The sequence below is a fragment of the Salvelinus sp. IW2-2015 genome, linkage group LG2 (genome assembly GCF_002910315.2).
Source record: "Salvelinus sp. IW2-2015 linkage group LG2, ASM291031v2, whole genome shotgun sequence".
NCBI classification, from domain to species: domain Eukaryota; kingdom Metazoa; phylum Chordata; class Actinopteri; order Salmoniformes; family Salmonidae; genus Salvelinus; species Salvelinus sp. IW2-2015.
The window spans coordinates 2,211,767-2,231,309 of NC_036839.1; the positions used below are offsets into that span (position 1 = coordinate 2,211,767).

Consider the following 19,543-nt stretch of genomic DNA (forward strand, 5'->3'; position numbering starts at 1 on the left):
TGAGCACAAAATTGAAGAGAAATAAGCTTTTTGTGTGTATGGAACAATTCTGGGGTCTTTTATTTCAGCTAATAAACCCAACACTTTATATGTTGCATTCATATTTCTATTCAGTAGAATTTTTAATTCTGTTTTATTTGACTAAACATTGAATTTGGCCTTACTGTTATTAGCCCATAGAAACACATTGAAAAACATTCTTACTTGGCAAAACAGACAAATCTAAAGGAAAAACAAAAAAATTAATCTTAAAGAAGTTTGTTTTGAAGTGTCTGTCCTATATCTGAGAAATATCAGAATGTTCAGGAAATTGTAGCCCAAATAGGTCAGATGCTACAGACGTTTTCTTGAGAATACCAACCTTCCACCGCAGATGGCCGACGACAGTGCAAAAAATGGATCTCTAGCTTAAACAGATATTATTGGATATTATTGTTATTATGCTAATTTCATTTCCACGCAGGACCTATTTATAACATGACAGAAATGTCCAGTTGATCAACTACTGGCCATGTTAGCTAGATAGGCTAGTTAGGCTAACCAGCTACCGAAATCTTATGCAGTTATCATGGGCAGATTACATTCCCAGGGGCCTCAAGCCCCAGGTGGCCCCCACTGATTTTTACAAATATCTCTCCGCCAACAAGAAGGGTGTGAACAGTTTGGGGTCGCATGGAAGGATGGGGTCTGTTACAATGCCGATAAATGACAACATCCATCCGGATATTTGCCATCTAGGACACTTGTGTGACCGGACCTTCTCAAATAATAGTTGAGTACCCCTGGTTTAGATGGAATAGGAACTGCTGGAAGCGCGTCATCCATTCGTATTTGTAATATGATCCCTCTGAAAATAGACTCAACAATATTTTTTCTGATTGTCCTGTCTTAAGTCACTTAATATGAAAATAACGTTGACAGGTTTTGCCTCATTCACAGAGAGCTCCCAGTTCTTACCATCCACAGCGAACGCCCTGTGAAGGAGATCTTTGGCAGCTCTGACCACTGCACTGACCACTGAGAGAGCCCTGCTGCAGTTCTTGTCCTCTTCATTGGCTTTGCTCAGCAGCTGGGACTGCAGATCCCCGTCATACTCACTCCTACGGGCAAAGACACACACGCCCATGTGTTAGCCCTAGCAATGGTTGTTAGCATTGGGAATGACATGAATCTCAAATTAACTTTAAATGATGTCTTCTGGGAGTGTGGCAACCTGGATATGTCACTCATGTAATGAAAGTGTGTGTGTGTGTGTGTGTGTACCTGTAGTACAGTATCTGTGGTATCTGTCCTCTGGTCTGGTTGGTCCCGTTGCTGCTCAGGCTACAGGTGCTGAAGGTGAAGGCCATGCCGTCAGAACACTGAACCGTGGTCATCCCTCCGTCCCCATTGGCTGTTCGGCTACCATAGTTACGCAGGCGGACAGCGTATTTCACACCCTCCTGTAGAATGTATACAAAAGTCAGTCAGATGAGGACAGAGAGACGGGAGGACAAACACGATATGTGGTTTTCATATCATGAGTGACATTGAGTCATGCTATAAAAAAAACAAAAGAAGGATGGATGGATACATGCTAGGGTTTAATTCCAGTAACCGGTATCCCGGGACTTCCCAACCAAGCTCTTTCCTGTTTCCTGAGAATAGTAATGACAGGTACCATGGACCATTATTATAAAATGTTCACGCCGCACTAATGCAAAGAAACAAAATATGAACATGCAAATAGCTGCATGAACCGGACTAATCAACTCTCGGGCTTTATTAATTAATTAGACCAGTCATCACAACGCTAACAGTCTACCGTATTTGGCCTACTCAATGTAAAGTCCCCACTTACAAAAGATATAGGTAGTGTTACGTTCACACAAGACCAACTCAAAATGTCGCTCACAAGAAAGGGAACTAACTAACATTGACAACCAAAAACAAAACAGCAAGGGGTTCAAAAGGCACCCATGTGGGTGCCCACTGAAAGTTGGCAAAGCCACTAGTAAGGGGTTCTAAAACACACCCACCAGGGATGCCCACTAGATTTGCCTCTAAAAAGACAAAACTAGCTGGCAAGTAATTTGTATGTTTGGCTAGCTAGCTAACGTTAGCTGGCTAGCTGTATTGATTCTAATGCCAACCAGTGTCCTTTGACACCGGTGTCCTTTGACACTGAGGATGGAGAAAAGGCAAAAGCAAGAAGACAGAGGTGTGCAGTGATGAGGATTGAAAGAAGGACAAAGTTACAAGGATGCTCTTGAATTATTATTGAAATGTGGTGTGGTTTCTGGCGCCACCTGACTGCCGTAGCATCAACCAAGTGGGTGCTTCATTTTGGTAGTAGTTGCAGAAAAATGTGGGCCAACAAATTTCCGACAAATCAGCCAGTTACCAACCCTTAGCAAACTTTTGGAAAAAATTGTGTTTGACCAGATACAATGCTATTTTACAGTAAACAAATTGACAACAGACAATCAGCACGCTTATAGGGAAGGACATTCAACAAGCACAGCACTTACAAATGAATGATGATTGGCTGAGAGAAATCGATGATAAAAAGATTGGGGGGGCTTGTTTTGTTAGACTTCAGCGCGACTTTTGACATTATCGATCATATTCTGCTGCTGGAAAAACGTATGTGTTATGGCTTTACACCCCCTGCTATATTGTGAATAAAGAGTTACTGGTCTAAAAGAACACAGAGGGTGTTCTTTAACTTCTTTGGGGTAGGGGGCAGTATTTTCACGTCCGGATGAAAAGCGTGCCCAGAGTAAACTGCCTGCTACTCAGGCCCAGATGCCAGGATATGCATATTATTCGTAGATTTGGAAAGAAAACACTCTGAAGTTTCTAAAACTGTTTGAATGATATCTGTGAGTATAACAGAACTCATATGGCAGGCAAAAACCTGAGAAAAAATCCAACCAGGAAGTGGGAAATCTGAGGTTTGCAGTTTTTCAACTCTTTGCTGATCCAAGATACAGTGAAAATGGGGTCATTTTGCACTTCCTAAGGCTTCCACTAGATGTCAACAGTCTTTAGAACCTTGTTTGAGGCTTCTACTGTGATGTGTGGGCGAATGAGAGGGGATTGAGTAAGGTCTCTCCCAGAGTGCAATGAGCTGACCACGCGCGTTCACGTGAGAGTTAGCTTGCGTTCCATTGCATTTCTGAAGACATAGGAATTCTCCGGTTGGAACATTATTGAAGATTTATGTTAAAAACATCCTAAAGATTGATTCAATACATCGTTTGACATGTTTCTACGGACTGTAACGGAACTTTTTGACTTTTCGTATGTACCTAGTGATCGCGCCTCATGAAGTTGGATTAGTGGGCTAAATGCGCAAACAAAAAGGAGGTATTAGGAGATAAATGATGGACTTCATCGAACAAAACAAACATTTATTGTGGAACTGGGATTCCTGGGAGTGCATTCTGATGAAGATCATCAAATGTAAGTGAATATTTATAATGTTATTTCTGGCTTCTGTTGACTCCACAACATGGCGGATATCTGTATGGCTTGATTTTGTGTCTGAGCGCTGTACTCAGATTATTGCATGGTGTGCTTTTTCCGTAAAGTTTTTTTGTAATCTTACACAGCGGTTGCATTAAGGAGAAGTGGATCTAAAATTCCATGCATAACAGTTGGATCTTTTAGCAATGTTTATTATGAGTATTTCTGTAAATTGATGTGGCTCTCTGCAAAATCACCGGATGTTTTGGAACTACTGAACATAACGCGCCAATGTAAACTGAGATTTTTGGATATAAATATGAACTTTATCGAACAAAACATACATGTATTGTGTAACATGAAGTCCTATGAGTGTCATCTGATGAAGATCATCAAAGGTTAGTGATTCATTTTATCTCTATATCTGCTTTTTGTGACTCCTCTCTTTGGCTGGAAAAATTGCTGTTTTTTTGTGACTAGGTACTGACCGAACATAATCGCATGGTATGCTTTTGTCTTGAAGCCTTTTTGAAATCGGACACTGTGGTGGGATTAACAAGTTTTACTTTAAAATGGTGTATAATACATGTATGTTTGAGGAATTTTAATTATGAGATTTCTGTTTTGAATTTGGCGCCCTGCACTTTCACTGGATGTTGGTCAGGTGGGACGTTAGCATCCCACGTACCCTAGAGAGGTTAATGGAAGCCTCTCCAACATAATTCAGGTAGAACCAGGAATTCCCCAGGGCAGCTGTCTAGGTCCATTACTTTAACAAAATGACTGTTGCTTTAAGTAAAGCCAGTGTGTCAATGTATGCGGCTGACTCAACACTATACACGTCAGCTACTACTGCAACACTTAAAGAGCTGAAGTTAGTTTCAGAGTGGGTGCCAAGGGATAAATTCATCCTAAATATTTCTAAAACGAAAAGCACTGTATTTGGGACAAATCATTCATAAAACCCTAAATCTTGTAATAAATAATGTGGAAATTGAGTAAGTGGAGGTGACTAAACTGCTCGGAGTAACCCTGGACTGTAAACTGTCCTGGTCAAAACATATTGATACAACAGTAGCTAAGAAATGGAGAAGTCTGTCCATAATAAATTCATGCTCTACCAACAAGGCAGTTCCTACAGGCCCTAGTTTTGTCTCACCTGGACTACTGTTCAATCGTGTGGTCAGGTGCATTTTTGGGGGGCTGAAGTTCATAATTCTTTTTGAGAATGCCCCATTGAAATCACTTATAATTTATGTGTTGCCAACCTACGATCATGAACTACTCAAACCATATTTAGAACTTCCATTATTCAAAAACATAAAATACTGTCAACATGTTTTAAAATATTGTGACATGATATTTTGACCATATCGCCCAGCCCTATATTCAACCTAATGCATGCATACATCGGGGTATCCGTAAAACGGCACTTGCTGCCTTTTTGCCGCGAAAAAAATTAAGCCCATAAATAAACCGGTTGCCAGCCAAAATGACGGGGAGAAAACAAAATCCCATTGCAAAATAATGCTTTTTATTCATTGATGGGAAATACCAGTTGATGGAAATATATTTGACCGTCATGCTTATCGGTCTATAGGTTCATTTGCATAATTTAGTGGAATTAAATTAGGCTTGTGTGTATTTCCATTAGTCACTATTTATCTTATTTATCCAGTACAACTATCACATGTGCACAGCATTAAGAGTCTTATTTTAAGAGAACAACTCTAAAAGCAATCGCGTGTTAAACTGTTTAGGTACACAATTAAAAATAGCTACTATTTTTTTTTCTCAACTGGCAATCGAAGCATGCCTCCCATTCAAGTGCAGGCAACAGGCTACCACTTTACAATGTGAGCTGAAGGCAGTATGCATTTCATAAAATACTTAATTGTTTGAAACAACCTGTCCCTCAACGTGATCAAGACAAAGGACATGATTGTGGACTACAGGAAAAGGAGGACCGAGCACGCCCCCATTCTCATCGAAGGGGCTGCAGTGGAGCAGGTTGAGAGCTTCAAGTTCCTTGGCGTCCACATCACCAACAAACTATCATGGTCCAAACACACTAAGACAGTCGTGTCGAGGGCACGACAAAGCCTACTCCCCCTCAGGAGACTGAAAAGATTGGCCTGGGTCCTCAGATCCTCAAAAAGTTCTGGGATTTATCTCCTGCTCTATTGGTTTTCATATTAACTTTATTTCCTTGTCCAGAAGCCAAAGGCACAATCCTAGTCATATTAGCATCCCATCCTAGTTGTTTCATTTTGAGATAAGTTTCTCATCTCTGTCACATATCGAACCGCTATCAGGTCTGGACTATCACATCTGGACAAGAGGAATACATATGAAAGAATGCTGACAATTGCTCAGCATTCAACACCATAGTATCCTCCAAGCTCATCATTAAGCTTGAGGACCTGGGTCTGAACTCTGCCTGAACCCCGCCCTGTGCAACTGGGTCCTGGACTTCCTGACGGGCCGCACCCAGGAGGTGAAGGTAGGAAACAAAACCTCCACTTTGCTGATTCTCAACACTGGGGCCCCACAAGGGTGCGTGCTCAGCCCCCTCCTGTACTCCCTGTTCACCCATGACTGCGTGGCCATGCACGCCTCCAACTCAATCATCAAGTTTGCAGAGGACAGAACAGCTTGATTACCAACAATGACGAGACAGCCTACAGGCAGGTGGTGAGGGCTCTGGGAGTGTGGTGCCAGGAAAATAACTTTTCACTCAACGTCCACAAAACAAAGGAGATGATCGGGGACCTCAGGAAACAACAGAGGGAGCACCCCCCTCTCCACATTGACCGGACTGCAGCGGAGATGGTGGAAAGCTTCAAGTTCCTCGGTGTACACATCACTGACAAACTGAAATGGTCCACCCACACAGACAGTGTGGTGAAGGCGGCACAACAGCGCCTCTTCAACCTCAGGAGGCTGAATAAATTTGGCTTGCCACCTAAAACCCTCACAAAATTTTACAGATGCACGATTGAGCACATCCTGTCGGGCAATATCACCGCCTGGTACGGCAGCTGCACCGCCCGCAACCGCAGGGCTCTCCAGAGGGTGGAGCGGTCTGCCCAATGCTTCACCGGGGGCAAACTACCTGCCCTCCAGGACACCTACAGCACCCGATTTCACAGGAAGCGCAAAAATATTTAAGGACAACAACCACCCGAGCCACTGCCTGTTCACCCCGCTATCATCCAGAAGGCGAGGACAATACAGGTGCATCAAAGCTGGAACCGAGAGACTGAAAAACACCTATCTCAAGGCCATCACTAGCACATAGAGACTGCTGCCTATATACATAGACTTGTAATCACTGGCCACTTTAATAAATGGAACACTAGTCACTTTAATGATGTTTGCATATCTTGCATTACTCATCTCATATGTATATACTGTATTCTATACTATTGTACTGTATCTTAGTCTATGCCGCTCTGACATTGCTCGTCCATATATTTATATATTCCTTTACTAGATTTGTGTGTATTGGGTATTTGTTGTGGAATTCTTAGATATTTCTTTTTTAGATATCACTGTCGGAGCTAGAAACACAAGCATTTCACTACACCCGCGATGACATCTGCTAAACACGTGTATGTGACAAATAACATTGTATTTATAAAAAAAATAATGGTGTTTTCCCAGGTGCGCTGTTTAGAAAGCTGTTTTACCGCAAAATACATTTTGGCAAATGTTTGAAAATTATGTTTTATTGTCTGCTTCTTTCAGAGTTGCGAGATCTGTTAAGATGCAATACCATAAACTAAATGTGATTTCTGTCATTCTGAGCACCATTAACATGGGTGACCACCCTAATGGTTTATGCACCAAATGCATATGGATCCGGTCAATTTCTCAAATGGCCAGTGAATTAAAATCTTCCCGTCACGTTGTCCGGCGCCACATTTTCCTAATGGAAACCCTGGCATACATATGGTTAGATAGATGAATAGATATGTATGTATAGGGGAACATCATTTTAGTCCTGTGTACCTTGAGTGGCACGGCCTTGTCGAGGCGTATCTCGGCAATGTCGCTGGGGGAGTCATCGGTGCTGTAGGTTCCCTTGACCAGCTCCAGAGACGTCCACCTATGGGTGTGGGCCGAGTCCCCGGGGTGCTCTGTCTGGGCCTGGAGGGGAAGAAGAGGGGGAGAGGGGAAAGAGAGAAAGGAGAGACGTGGTGAGAAAGAAGAACCTGGGGAAGCTTAAACTCAAATATAAGGCAAGAACCAAAAGAGATGGTCAGTGGCTTTAGGAAAATGATTCGCAATGAATACCAACATACAAGTTGAAGACTGCCCTGAATTTAACTTGTTACTGCTGGATTATATACAAAGCATGTTTAAGATTGTGCTCGAGGACTACCTGAGCTAAATGTATCAACGACAAAAAATATAGAGATGAGAGAAAAAGTCTCCCTCAAATTTTATATTTATTTATTTCAAGGGAATTCCAGGTTAAATACAGGTGAATTTAATCGATGAAGTATATATAAAAAAAAGTTTAAAAAATACATTAGTTTTAATTTTAGTTCACGAAAATGTGACGATACGAGAATTAAACAGACTAATGTTCATTTAATTAGCTACAGTGCCTTCAGCAAGTATTCACACCCCTCGACTTGGAAATGGATGACATTTAAGATTTTGTCATCACTGGCCTACACACAACACCCCATAATGTCAAAGTGAAATTATGGTTTTCGAAATGCTTATAAATTAATAAAAAATTAAAAGCTGAAATGTCACGAGTCAATAAGTACTTAACCCCTTTGTTATGGCAAGCCTAAACAAGTTCAGGAGCACAAATTTGCTTAACAAGTCAAAAAATAAGTTTCACGGACTCACTGTGTGCAATAGTGTTTAACATGATTTTTGAATAACTACCACATCTCTGTAACCCACACAAACAATTATCTGTAAGGTCACTCAGTCGAGCAGTGAATTTCAAACAGATTCAACCACAAAGACCAGGGAGATTTTCCAATGCCTCGCAAAGAAGGGAACCTATTGGTAGATAGGCAAAAAAAAAAAAAAAAGCAGGCATTGAATATCCCTTTGAGAATGGAGAAGTTAATAATTACACTTTGTATGGTGTATCAATACACCCAGTTGGCTTCCGGAGTGCCGCTGTGGTCTAAGGCACTGCATCGCAGTGCAAGCTGTACCACTAGAGATCCTGGTTCGAGTCCAGGATCTGTCGCAGCCGGCCGCGACCGGGAGACCCATGGGGCGGCGCACAATTGGTCCAGCCAGCGTTGTCTGGGTTAGGGGAGGGTTTGGCTTGCAGGGATGTTTTTGTCCCATTGCGCACTAGCGACTCCTGTGGCGGGCCGGGCGCAATGCACGCTGACACGGTCGCCAGGTGTACAGCGTTTCTTCCGACACATTGGTGCGGCTGGCTTCCAGGTTAAGCAGGCATTGTGTCAAGAAGCAGTGTGGCTTGGCTGGGTTGTGTTTCAGAGGACGCACAGCTCTCGACCTTCGCCATATTCGTCGCCAGACCCACTGGCTCCAGTTCATCTATAAGTCTATGCTAGGTAAAGCTCCGCCTTATCTCAGCTCACTGGTTACGATAACACCACCAACCCGTAGCACGCGCCCCAGCAAAGCCAACACCTCCTTTGGCCACCTTTCCTTCCAGTTCTCTGCTGCCAATGACTGGAACAAATTGCAAAAATCGCTGAAGCTGGAGACTTATATTTACCACACTAACTTTAAACATAAGCTATCTGAGCAGCTAACCGATCGCTGCAGCTGTAATTAGCCCATCTGTAAATAGCCCACCCAATCTACCTACCTCATCCCCATATTATTTTTATGTACTTTTCTGCTCTTTTGCACACCAGTATTTCTACTTGCACATCATCATCTGCTCATCTATCACTCCAGTGTTAATTTGATAAATTGTAATTACTCCGCTACTATGGCTTATTTATTGCCTTACCTCCTCACGCCATTTGCACACACTGTATATAGACATTTTTTTCCTATTGTGTTATTGACTGTACGCTTGTTTATTCCATGTGTAACTGTGTTGTTGTTTGTGTCGCACTTTGCTTTATCTTGGCCAGGTCGCAGTTGTAAATGAGAACTTGTTCTCAACTGGCCTACCTGGTTAAATAAAGGTTAAATAAATAAAAATTAACATTTTAAAAATGCATTGACTAAAATGACTGAGAAAAAAGATTGTTTGTACTTTTAGTTAACTGATAACAAAAACTAAGACAGATTAAATGGCTAAAATGTGACTATAAAAGGACAGACTAAAACTAAATCTAAAAAAGCTTCCAAAATTAATAAAAGGCATATATACGTGCTTCTACAACTGCATTGCTTGCTGTTTGGGGTTTTAGGCCGGGGTTCTGTACAGCACTTTGATATATCAGCTGATGTAAGAAGGGCTATATAAGAAATTTGATATATCAAACTCTTACGTCATCAGCAAGCACCTCCAACTCGTACTCATGGATGCCCCCGCCACCGTAGACACAGAAGCCCACCAGTACCACGCCAGGCTTGTCCACCGTCAGACAGATGGCATCTGGAGAGCCGTTGCCCGTGTTCCAGCTGCGGCCCTGGCTCATCTTGGTGAAGCGATTGGGAGTGGACTTCACAGAGTGAAGCGAGTTTAGACCGTCCACCTGGGTGAGACGAAGAGACAAGTGATTATGATGTATTTTATATCGTTTTTATATCGTCATGGTTAGGTCATGTAGTGGTTGTATAAGGAAGTTTTGTTAACGTCATTTTAGCAACCAGAAAAATATGTATTTATCTGGTTCTAATCCGACCTGACAATAACCAAATATTACCTCTTTCCCATGACATCTTGACCTTGTCATGAAAAATAGGTCTTTACCTGGTTGTAACAGAGATCAATTGGTTCTAAAAACATGTTAACAACCAGCAAATGATGCCATTAAGACTTAAATGTGCCAACTTTGTGTTATTCACTAGATCGCTACATAAGTCTACCAGGTGGTAGTACTGAGATGAATAAACATCAGCAGGGGCATTCCATTGCTATTGTACATGACAACGTATGAAGCAACCTCACCGACCATGACGTCGGCCAACATACTTCAGAAACAAAAACAACGAGGTTGGGCTGTGGCAGTTATGAAACTTTGGAAGATGTATTGGTCAGCCAAATTACTGCGGTCACCGTAATAACCATTTGAATAGCAAAGAAAAATAATATATATATTTAATTTTTAAGACGCACATTTTCTCCTCTCCTCCATTCCTCAATGCATTTGCTGCTGCTGTAGCAAGGGGGTGTTGCCTAGGCAACCTAAGACTTGTTTGCTACTATACAGCACTGAGCAACAAAGTTTCATGTCCATGTTACTGTAAGAGTCCATGTTACAGCAGAAACGCTCTCAACCGCTCAAATTCCCGGCCGTCCCATCTTCAGTCAGCTGTTCTTTCCACACAAGAAAATCCATAACCATCAGCTACACAGTTATATGTAATTGTGCCATCCCTACTACGAGGATGTCCTGATCTATGTGGCCAGAGATAGCCTGTCTGAGGTTGTTACACGGATATCCAGGGCCCGGTTGTATAAAACACAAAATGTGTTTCACTTAAGGAATCATTTTCCCTTACCTAAAGGTAATTGTTTAAGGGTGTTGCATAGAGGCTAGAGGTCGACCGATTCATCGGAATGGCCGATTAATTAGGGCCGATTTTAAGTTTTCATAACAATCAGAAATCGGTATTTTTGGGCGCCGATTTGTTGATTTTTAAAATAATTGTTTTTTTTATATACCTTTATTTAACTAGGCAAGTCAGTTAAGAACACATTCTTATTTTCATTGACGGCCTAGGAACGGTGGGTTGTTCAGGGGCAGAACGACAGATTTTCACCTTGTCAGCTCGGGGGATCCAACTAGTCCAACGCAATAACGACCTGCCTCTCTCTCGTTGCACTCCACAAGGAGACTGCCTGTTACGCGAATGCAGTAAGCCAAGGTAAGTTGCTAGCTAGCATTAAACTTATCTTATAAAAAASWATCAATCATAACCACTAGTTAACTACACATGMTTGATGATYTTACTAGATATTATCTAGCGTGTCRTGCGTTGCATATAATCTGACTGAGCATACAAGCATACAAGTATCTAAGTATCTGACTGAGCGGTGGTAGGCAGAAGCAGGCGAGTAAACATTCATTCAAACAGCACTTTTGTGCGTTTTGCCAGCAGCTCTTCGTTGTGCGTCAAGCATTGAGCTGTTAATGACTTCAAGCCTATCAACTCCCGCGATGAGGCTGGTGTAACCGAAGTGAAATGGCTAGCTAGTTAGCGCGCGCTAATAGCGTTTCAAACGTCACTCGCTCTGAGCCTTCTAGTAGTTGTTCCCCTTGCTCTGCATGGGTAACGCTGCTTCGATGGTGGCTGTTGTCGTTGTGTTGCTGGTTCGAGCCCAGGGAGGAGCGAGGAGAGGGACGGAAGCTATACTGTTACACTCGCAATACTAAAGTGCCTTTAAGAACATCCAATAGTCAAAGGTTAATGAAATACAAATGGTATAGAGGGAAATAGTCCTATAATTCCTATAATAACTACAACCTAAAACTTCTTACCTGGGAATATTGAAGACTCATGTTAAAATGAACCACCAGCGTTCATATGTTCTCATGTTCTGAGCAAGACACTGAAACGTTAGCTTTCTTACATAGCACATATTGCACTTTTACTTTCTTCTCCAACACTTTGTTTTTGCATTATTTAAAACAAATTGAACATGTTTCATTATTTACTTGAGGCTAAATTGATTTTATTGATGTATTATATTAAGTTAAAATAAGTGTTCATTCAGTATTGTTGTAATTGTCATTATTACAAATAAATAAAATAAAAATCGTCCGATTAATCGGTATCGTCTTTTTTTGGTCCTCCAATAATCGGTATCGGCGTTGAAAAATCATAATCGGTTGACCTCTAATAGAGGCCCTCAAATATTCCCTTATGTAAGGGCATACTTAATGGGATTCACTGAATAAATGTCTTGTCAAAGAGACTGCATTTACTTTGAGATAGAACAAAATATAATTTCTACAATCAATACAGGATAACCAAATTGCTTCAGAAGATAATAAACTACATTTCATGTCGTTACTTTTCCCTCAAATTGTTTCTATTACTTTCTAGCACTTCAAGCTAGTTTACAGAGTAGCTCGCTAAGTAGAAAGCTAGCTTTGTCGCTAAGGATTGTGCATATTCCATTGTTTAGCTAAGTAGCTAGCTGGTGGTGTTTTCCTTTTTTAACCAGGGGAGATGAAAACAACAATCACCTCCACAAATGCTGTTTACATTGATATCCATACTGAATGAAGTAGTTAAGGGACCTCATGGGCACCCTTCACTTTTTCACTTCATTTAAGGGGGGAATTCACCTTAAAATGTTTTATGCAACTGACTTAAAGTTAAGGAAACTTTAAGGGAAAGGATAAGGGGAAAATGAACCAAGGTGTTTTATGCAACCGGGCCCAAGTCCCTATAGGGAGAACAGCAGTTTCCTTGACAACGTGAACAATGGATTTAGACCGACTGTGGCGGCTGGGGCTGTTGTCATGACAGCTGAACTGCAGAGTGCCAGAGTGATTGAGATTGAGTGTTGAGAATGCAGCCGGCAGCTGCAGGGTAGAGCGAAACAGACGGAAAAGTGGATGGACAGAGGGACAGACGTGTGGATGGACAGAGTGAGAGACGTCACTCCCCAAAGTGACTCAGCATCTTGTAAACAAGAAAAGTAATTCTGCATTTTTTTAGCTTCCTCCATTTTGATTGAATAGTTTTCAACAAATATATTGATGCATACACTATATGTAGCTTAACATTTAAATGTTATGTATATTTGAAGAACATTTGATTTTATTAACCTTGAATATTATAATTGCTAACAAACCATACAGATTGAGGTAGGGAGGAATAGAATACACTGTAAATGGCGGATACCTCAACTGAATGACTTCTCAACCCCAACAGAGCGCTATATTTGGACTGGAGTAAGGTCTACATTTGGGGAAGGTTGATTCCATTACGAATCTAGCCAACCTATTAACAGGAATAGGACTAGATTTTGTAATGGCTGTCAATATTAATGTCCTGTTCAATCCCTGAACAGGCACAACCTGGTAATGAATGAAATCCTAAACAACACAAACATTGACTTATGTCTACAGAAATAAACCATCAGAGTGTGTGTCTTGGAGGAGGAGGGGGGGTCTGTGGGTGTGTGCCGGCATGCCTGCTCGTGTCTGTGTTTATTCTTTACCTCGGAGCCCAGTGCAGAGGCTGTGAGCTCAGAGACTATGCTGGCCAGCAGGCCACAGGTGTTGGAGACCAGGTGGGGAGAGAAGAGCTCCACCTCCTTTCTAAGGCTCTTCCTCACTGGCAGCACTACAATCACCAGCATCTTCTCGAGAACCTCCCTGAAACTTGTCATCCCCATCAGGTTCTCCTCCGTCTGAAAGGGGGAGAGGAAAAAAGAGAGAAAGTTTAACAACATCGAGAAAGGTCAGCAACTGTGTCTTCTCTGATTGTATAAAAAAAAAAAAAAAGACAAATCCACTTGAATCTATCAGATTCTACGTGATAAGCACAACATAGGAAATCAAGAGACTGAGGTTACATGTCCATTTCAATGATAACACATTTTAATAGATGAGTGTTACAACAATAAAATAGGTTAAGATATATGGCTAACCCCTGTGCTAGTTATGGGATATTCACAAAAAGTATTGGAGTAGGAGTGCTGACCTTAATGTAGCTTTTTAGATCATTATTAATAAGATATGGATCCAAGAATTTGAAACCAGAATAGCACTCCTACTGGGAGACACTTTTTGAATAAGGGTCCTCATTGGTCAGACATTGTGTCAAAATTTCACTGCTTTTGGTGTTTACTCACGTGGCTGAGTTTCTCCATGTGTGCCACCAGCAGGGGGAAGCGATGGGCGAGCGCCGAGTCGTTCTCCGTGCTGACCTGTTTGACCAGCGAGCGCAGCAACACTTCGCCGTCGTACGCAATGGGCAAGATGGACGTCAGCTTGACTGACGTGTTGCACAGCGCAGACATCACCGCCGCCAACAGTCGGCTGCTCGATGTGCGGAAATTGGCCTCGGCAATGTCCTGGTGAAAGGGAGAGGGGAAAGAAGGGTGTGTGAGGTGGTAAACTTTCACTAAAGACATGCGATAACTAGAGCCAGAATGCATTTGACCTTAACTTATCATTAGCTATGTATTTTTTTGATTATTTTTGTACACAAAAGCTTAGATGAGCAATTTTAAATGGCAACCAAGACACAGTATATACGTACTAATACAGTGAGCTCCAAAAGTAATGGGACAGTGACACATTTTCTGATGTTTTGGCTCTGTACTCCAGCACTTTGAAACGCTACACATTTGTTGGATGCATTTGCTCTTTGTTTTGGTTGTGTTGTGTCAGATTATTTTGTGCCCAATAGAAATGAATTGTTAAATGTATTGGTCACTTTTGTTGCAAATAAGAATAGAATATGTTTCTAAACACTTCTACATTCATGTGGATGCATTTGGAGTCACTTTTAATGTAAATGAGAATATAATGTTTCTAAACAATTCTACATTAATGTGGATGATGCCTTGATTACAGATAATCCTGAACGAATCGTGAATAATGATGAGTGAGAAAGTTAGACGTACAAATATCATATCACCATGACAATAACAGGGGAGGTTAGCATTTTTGGGGTGTATGATATTTGTGCATCTACCTTTGTCCATTTCATGCGTCTGAAGGTACAAACTATACCTTCCCGGCAGGCCCAGAGAGCAAATCAAGTGCACTATAGGCCTACCGCTGGCCAATCGGATGGTTCAGGTGACTGTCAGCAATAATGTAGCAGAAAGCTACAGCACAGTTGACACTGTGAGATTTGAAAACATTTGAAACCGTGACTTGAGAGAGACTGTCAACGAATACAGCAAAGAGATGCTGTTTTAATGAGTGAGTTCATGTTTAAGTTCTTACTCAGCACTTTCAACACTTTTATAAGCCATTCTTCCTATTTCCACTCAGCGCTACACGCACTGCAGCAAAAATGAATGAGTAGGTAAGTGTATCTATAAGGCTTGCGTTGTTATTATTAGCGGCTTGGGTCTTTTTTAATGTCAAGGAATATTTGACTTAATTTCTAAATGCGGTGCGACTCGAGTTTCGCCATCAGCTGGAAGACGGTGTCAATTTTTGGTCAGTGTCAGCAGAGGAAAGGGAGAGTGGAGGGATGGTGAGAGGCTGACACAGTCTGCTGCTGAGACTGACCATCAGATGTAGGCACCATCAGCCCAGTAAAATAAAAAAGCTAATTATTTAAATGTATGCTCACTCAGCTCTGCTTCACAAGTAATACAAAAAATGTATAACAATCTTTTACCGTGTGATCATATAGCCTACCTCAAATTTTGAAATATAATTGTTTTAAATGGCCCAAACAACAGTGCAAGCTATTCAAGCAAAGCCAATATGTGGTGATCATGTTTTGGGCCAATACCTTACTGCACAAACCTCATTGCTACAGTACTGTTTTTAATTGGTAAATATTGCATACAGTGCCTTCGGAAAGTATTCAGACCCCTTAACTTTTTCCACATTTTGCTATGTAACAGCATTATTCTAAAATAGATTAAATACTTTTATTTCCTCATCGATCTACACACAATACCCCAGAATGACAAAGTGAAAAACAGGTACTTATACATTTTTACAAATGTATTAAAAACACAAAACAAATACCTTATTTACATAAGTACTCAGACCCTTTGCTATGAGACTCGAAATTGAGCTCAGGTGCATCCTGTTTCCATTGATCATCCTGGTGATGTCTTCCCTATTATTTTACAATGTAGAAAATAGTAAAAATATAGAAAAATCCCAGAATGAGTAGGTGTCCAAACTTTTGACTGGTACTTGCTGGAACGGAAAATGACGGTCGGCAGTACAGTACTGGGCTATTTACGAGGAAGGAGTAGGCTGTCCTACAAATAAGAATTTGTTCATAACTGACTTGCCTAGTTAAATAAAGGTTACACTAAGCACATAACATTTCTGCACCCTAATTTTCTAATTCTTGTCTAACCAATACCCACATGGAGATTAAGTGAAAAATAAACATCCGCATTTGAATGTTCTTTTTCTTGTTATTTTATTTTATTAACGAAAGCATAAAGATGTTGAAGAAATACTGTGCTGCTGTTTTGAGTTAGAAATGTAACACTTTAGAGTACTTAAGCATCGAATACATTGCAAGTTGAGGGATTTTCACAACAGTAGCCGTGTTATAAAAAGTATATTGTCCTGCTAATAGGAAACATTTGCATGACGGGCTACACCTGTTACAGTTGTGATGTCTTCACTATTATTCTACAACTTAGAAAATAGTAAAAATATAGAAAAATCCTTGAATGAGTAGGTGTGTCCAAACTTTTGAATGGTACTTGCTTAATTCATTTGATTAATGAATGGAAAATATATTAAATTAATATGAAATTATAATAATTTGAATACTGTACCCAAACAAAAAAAGGACAAAATAAATAAAAATGCGGTCAAAGGGGGCAATTATTCTCATGCTACCACTTTATCAAAGAAAAAACTAAACATTCTGTTGTATTTCAGTCAATTGTAAAGTGCAAGGGTGACAATATATTTGACCACATCTGTAAGTCTATGCAGTCCGTGTGGGAATTGAGCAAACAACCTTACTGTTGAACCCACAATCTTGGTCCACAGAGCTCCCTCTCTCTTAGACTTACCTGGTCGAGGCAGTTGAGCAAGTCGCAGAGGCAGGCCCACTGCAGGGCAGGCGTGGGGTAGAAGGAGTGGAAGCAGGCGGTGAAGGTGTTGTGGCACTCTTGCAGCACGGCCTCCAGCAGGGTGAGGGGCTGGGACAGGTAGCCCTGGGGGTCGTTGTCCAGCTTGGTCAGGCAGTTGTCCATGCCCTCTGACAGGATCTTCTTGAGCAAACTACGGGTCTTGCCAACGCACTCCGCCAGCTTGCTGGACTCCTCCACCACCGCCTTGGTGCTGGCTGGGGAGGAGGAAGAGGGGGGAACAGGAATAGGACAGCGGCCTGGGGGTTAAACCAGGGTCAATATGATGCTGTTACATTCAGAAACTTTACTTAAAACTGACGGGTATTTTCATTACTTGCTATAACTATGAGCCTTTATTATAACACTTATATGTTAGGTCTCTAAATGTAGCAAAATCATTGGTATCAACTTGGATTCTTGATTTTGTCTTTTCTATCATGTCCATATTTTTGTTACCCATGTGTGTGTGTGTGTGTGTGTGTGTGTGTGTGTGTATTTATTACCTGTGTGTGTGTGTTACCTTTGTACTACTATGAGCACCTGAATGGGTGTGGTTGTGTGTCTGTGTGTACAGTACATGCGCCTTTGTGTGTGTCCATGCATACTTCTGTGTCTACCCACGTATGTGTGCACATTCGTGCACGTGCATCTCTGTAACCCTACCAGAGAGCCTACCAGAGATGGGGAAGATCTCACAGATATAGACACGGAGCAGACGAAGGCAGCAGGTCCCTACAAAGCGCAGACGCTCCAGGTCCAGCAGGGTAGCCGTGTACTGGAAGCCTTTCAGGCCTCTCAGTTCCTCCACCCCCAGCACTAAGGTGGTCCAGCTCCAGTGGAGGATACTCAGCAGGGACTCGAAACAGTCCTACAGGGAGAGGAGGTGAAAACTTTACTGCATGTTTATTACATGTTTACTACAGGTTTACAACCTATTAATGAAACTAGCTTACATCTTAACAAATACTATATTACACTCCAGGGTGATCTTCAATAGGGCATGCAATGGAAACATTTTCCAAACATTTTGCAACAGAAAACTAAAATAAGTGTTTCTTATTGAACCAGTCCAGGTAGCTCCTCCTCTCTGTTTAAATCCATTTCTTCCATTTGGTGCCTGATGAACACAATTGGTTTGAATATTGTTCTGATTATGGGGTATCTGCGGCCTGCCTTGGACCAAGTCTAGCTAGGGGAAACACAGGCCTACGGTACGTACCACTGAGACAGTTCGGGCGAAGGAGCGTTTGAGGATATGAACCGGCTCACTGGTCTGCTGTTTCCCTTTGGCTGTGTTGCCATCGTTCGACGGAAGTCTGCAGTAGTAAAACAACCACGTTACATTCCCATTACAAAGCTGGTTACTTGAAGTTCATCAATATACGGGTCACAATTCAGGCAACATTAGGAGTGTAGGAAAATGACTTGCCTGTACAATAGCTGAGGTATTTGACCTGCATTCACGTCGGTACCGTTGTTTGACTTCTTGGAACTCTTGAACTGAAAGACCACACTGCAAAAAGGAGTAGGTTCACATAATTTGCAATGTACAATGAGGAATGGGGATATCTGTTCAAGTAATTGTATTTCTTTGGACTCCAGTAGGTACCTGTCATCTGTGGTGATGGTGGCCTGTCCGTGGGAGCCACAGTCTGAGCTGGGCCCAGACACCCGGGCCCAGGCCACATACCACCAGCCAAGCTGCAGCAGCACCGGCTCGTCAAACATCATGGCGTACTTCTCCCTGGCAGCGCAGTCGTAGGCCAGGACGTCAGTCTCAGCCAGGAGGTCCCCATCTGTCTCATGGTCTCCACCATCAGGCCCCAGCTCAAACAACTGGGGAGTAACACACAACACAAGTCAGTGACAACACACAAGAGTCAACCTTACCAGCAGAACTTGAATAGACCTCTATTCGGATTGTGGCATGATTTCAGCTCTTGGCTAATTTGTTCAATATCACAGAGCCTAGCAATTAAATGAATACATTGATAAATACAAAAACAGTTGATGCTAGTAAACCTACTAACCTTGATCTTGGCGGTGTACTCAAACTACTAAGATTACATAGATAACATAATAGGACAACATAAGCTAAATATAGATTGGTGATAGCGGTTGGGCGTGATGACTGGTGTGGCAGCCATCAGTGCTGTGCATGACCCATTTGGGTACCACAGATTGGTGGTAAATAGGATAAAT

General features: G+C 41.7%; 1 protein-coding gene across 22 annotated transcripts in view; it reads right to left on the minus strand.

Annotated features, from left to right (window-relative positions):
* The window catches only part of LOC111973092 (E3 ubiquitin-protein ligase MYCBP2), a 309,758-nt gene that overhangs the window by 108,581 nt on the left and 181,634 nt on the right, over positions 1-19,543 (minus strand). For 17 of the 22 annotated variants that reach the window (XM_024000406.1, XM_024000384.1, XM_024000338.1 and 14 more), the window contains 11 exons: positions 18,951-19,177; positions 18,771-18,854; positions 18,561-18,657; positions 18,005-18,209; positions 17,282-17,556; positions 14,396-14,617; positions 13,760-13,951; positions 9,909-10,115; positions 7,465-7,602; positions 1,264-1,442; positions 958-1,100 (listed from right to left, as the gene is read on the minus strand). In XM_024000406.1, coding sequence (XP_023856174.1) covers positions 958-1,100; positions 1,264-1,442; positions 7,465-7,602; positions 9,909-10,115; positions 13,760-13,951; positions 14,396-14,617; positions 17,282-17,556; positions 18,005-18,209; positions 18,561-18,657; positions 18,771-18,854; positions 18,951-19,177 — 1,969 coding nt within the window. The remainder of the gene's footprint in view (positions 1-957; positions 1,101-1,263; positions 1,443-7,464; positions 7,603-9,908; positions 10,116-13,759; positions 13,952-14,395; positions 14,618-17,281; positions 17,557-18,004; positions 18,210-18,560; positions 18,658-18,770; positions 18,855-18,950; positions 19,178-19,543) is intronic. The other 5 variants (XM_024000447.1, XM_024000430.1, XM_024000455.1 and 2 more) reach the window with 1 other exon arrangement.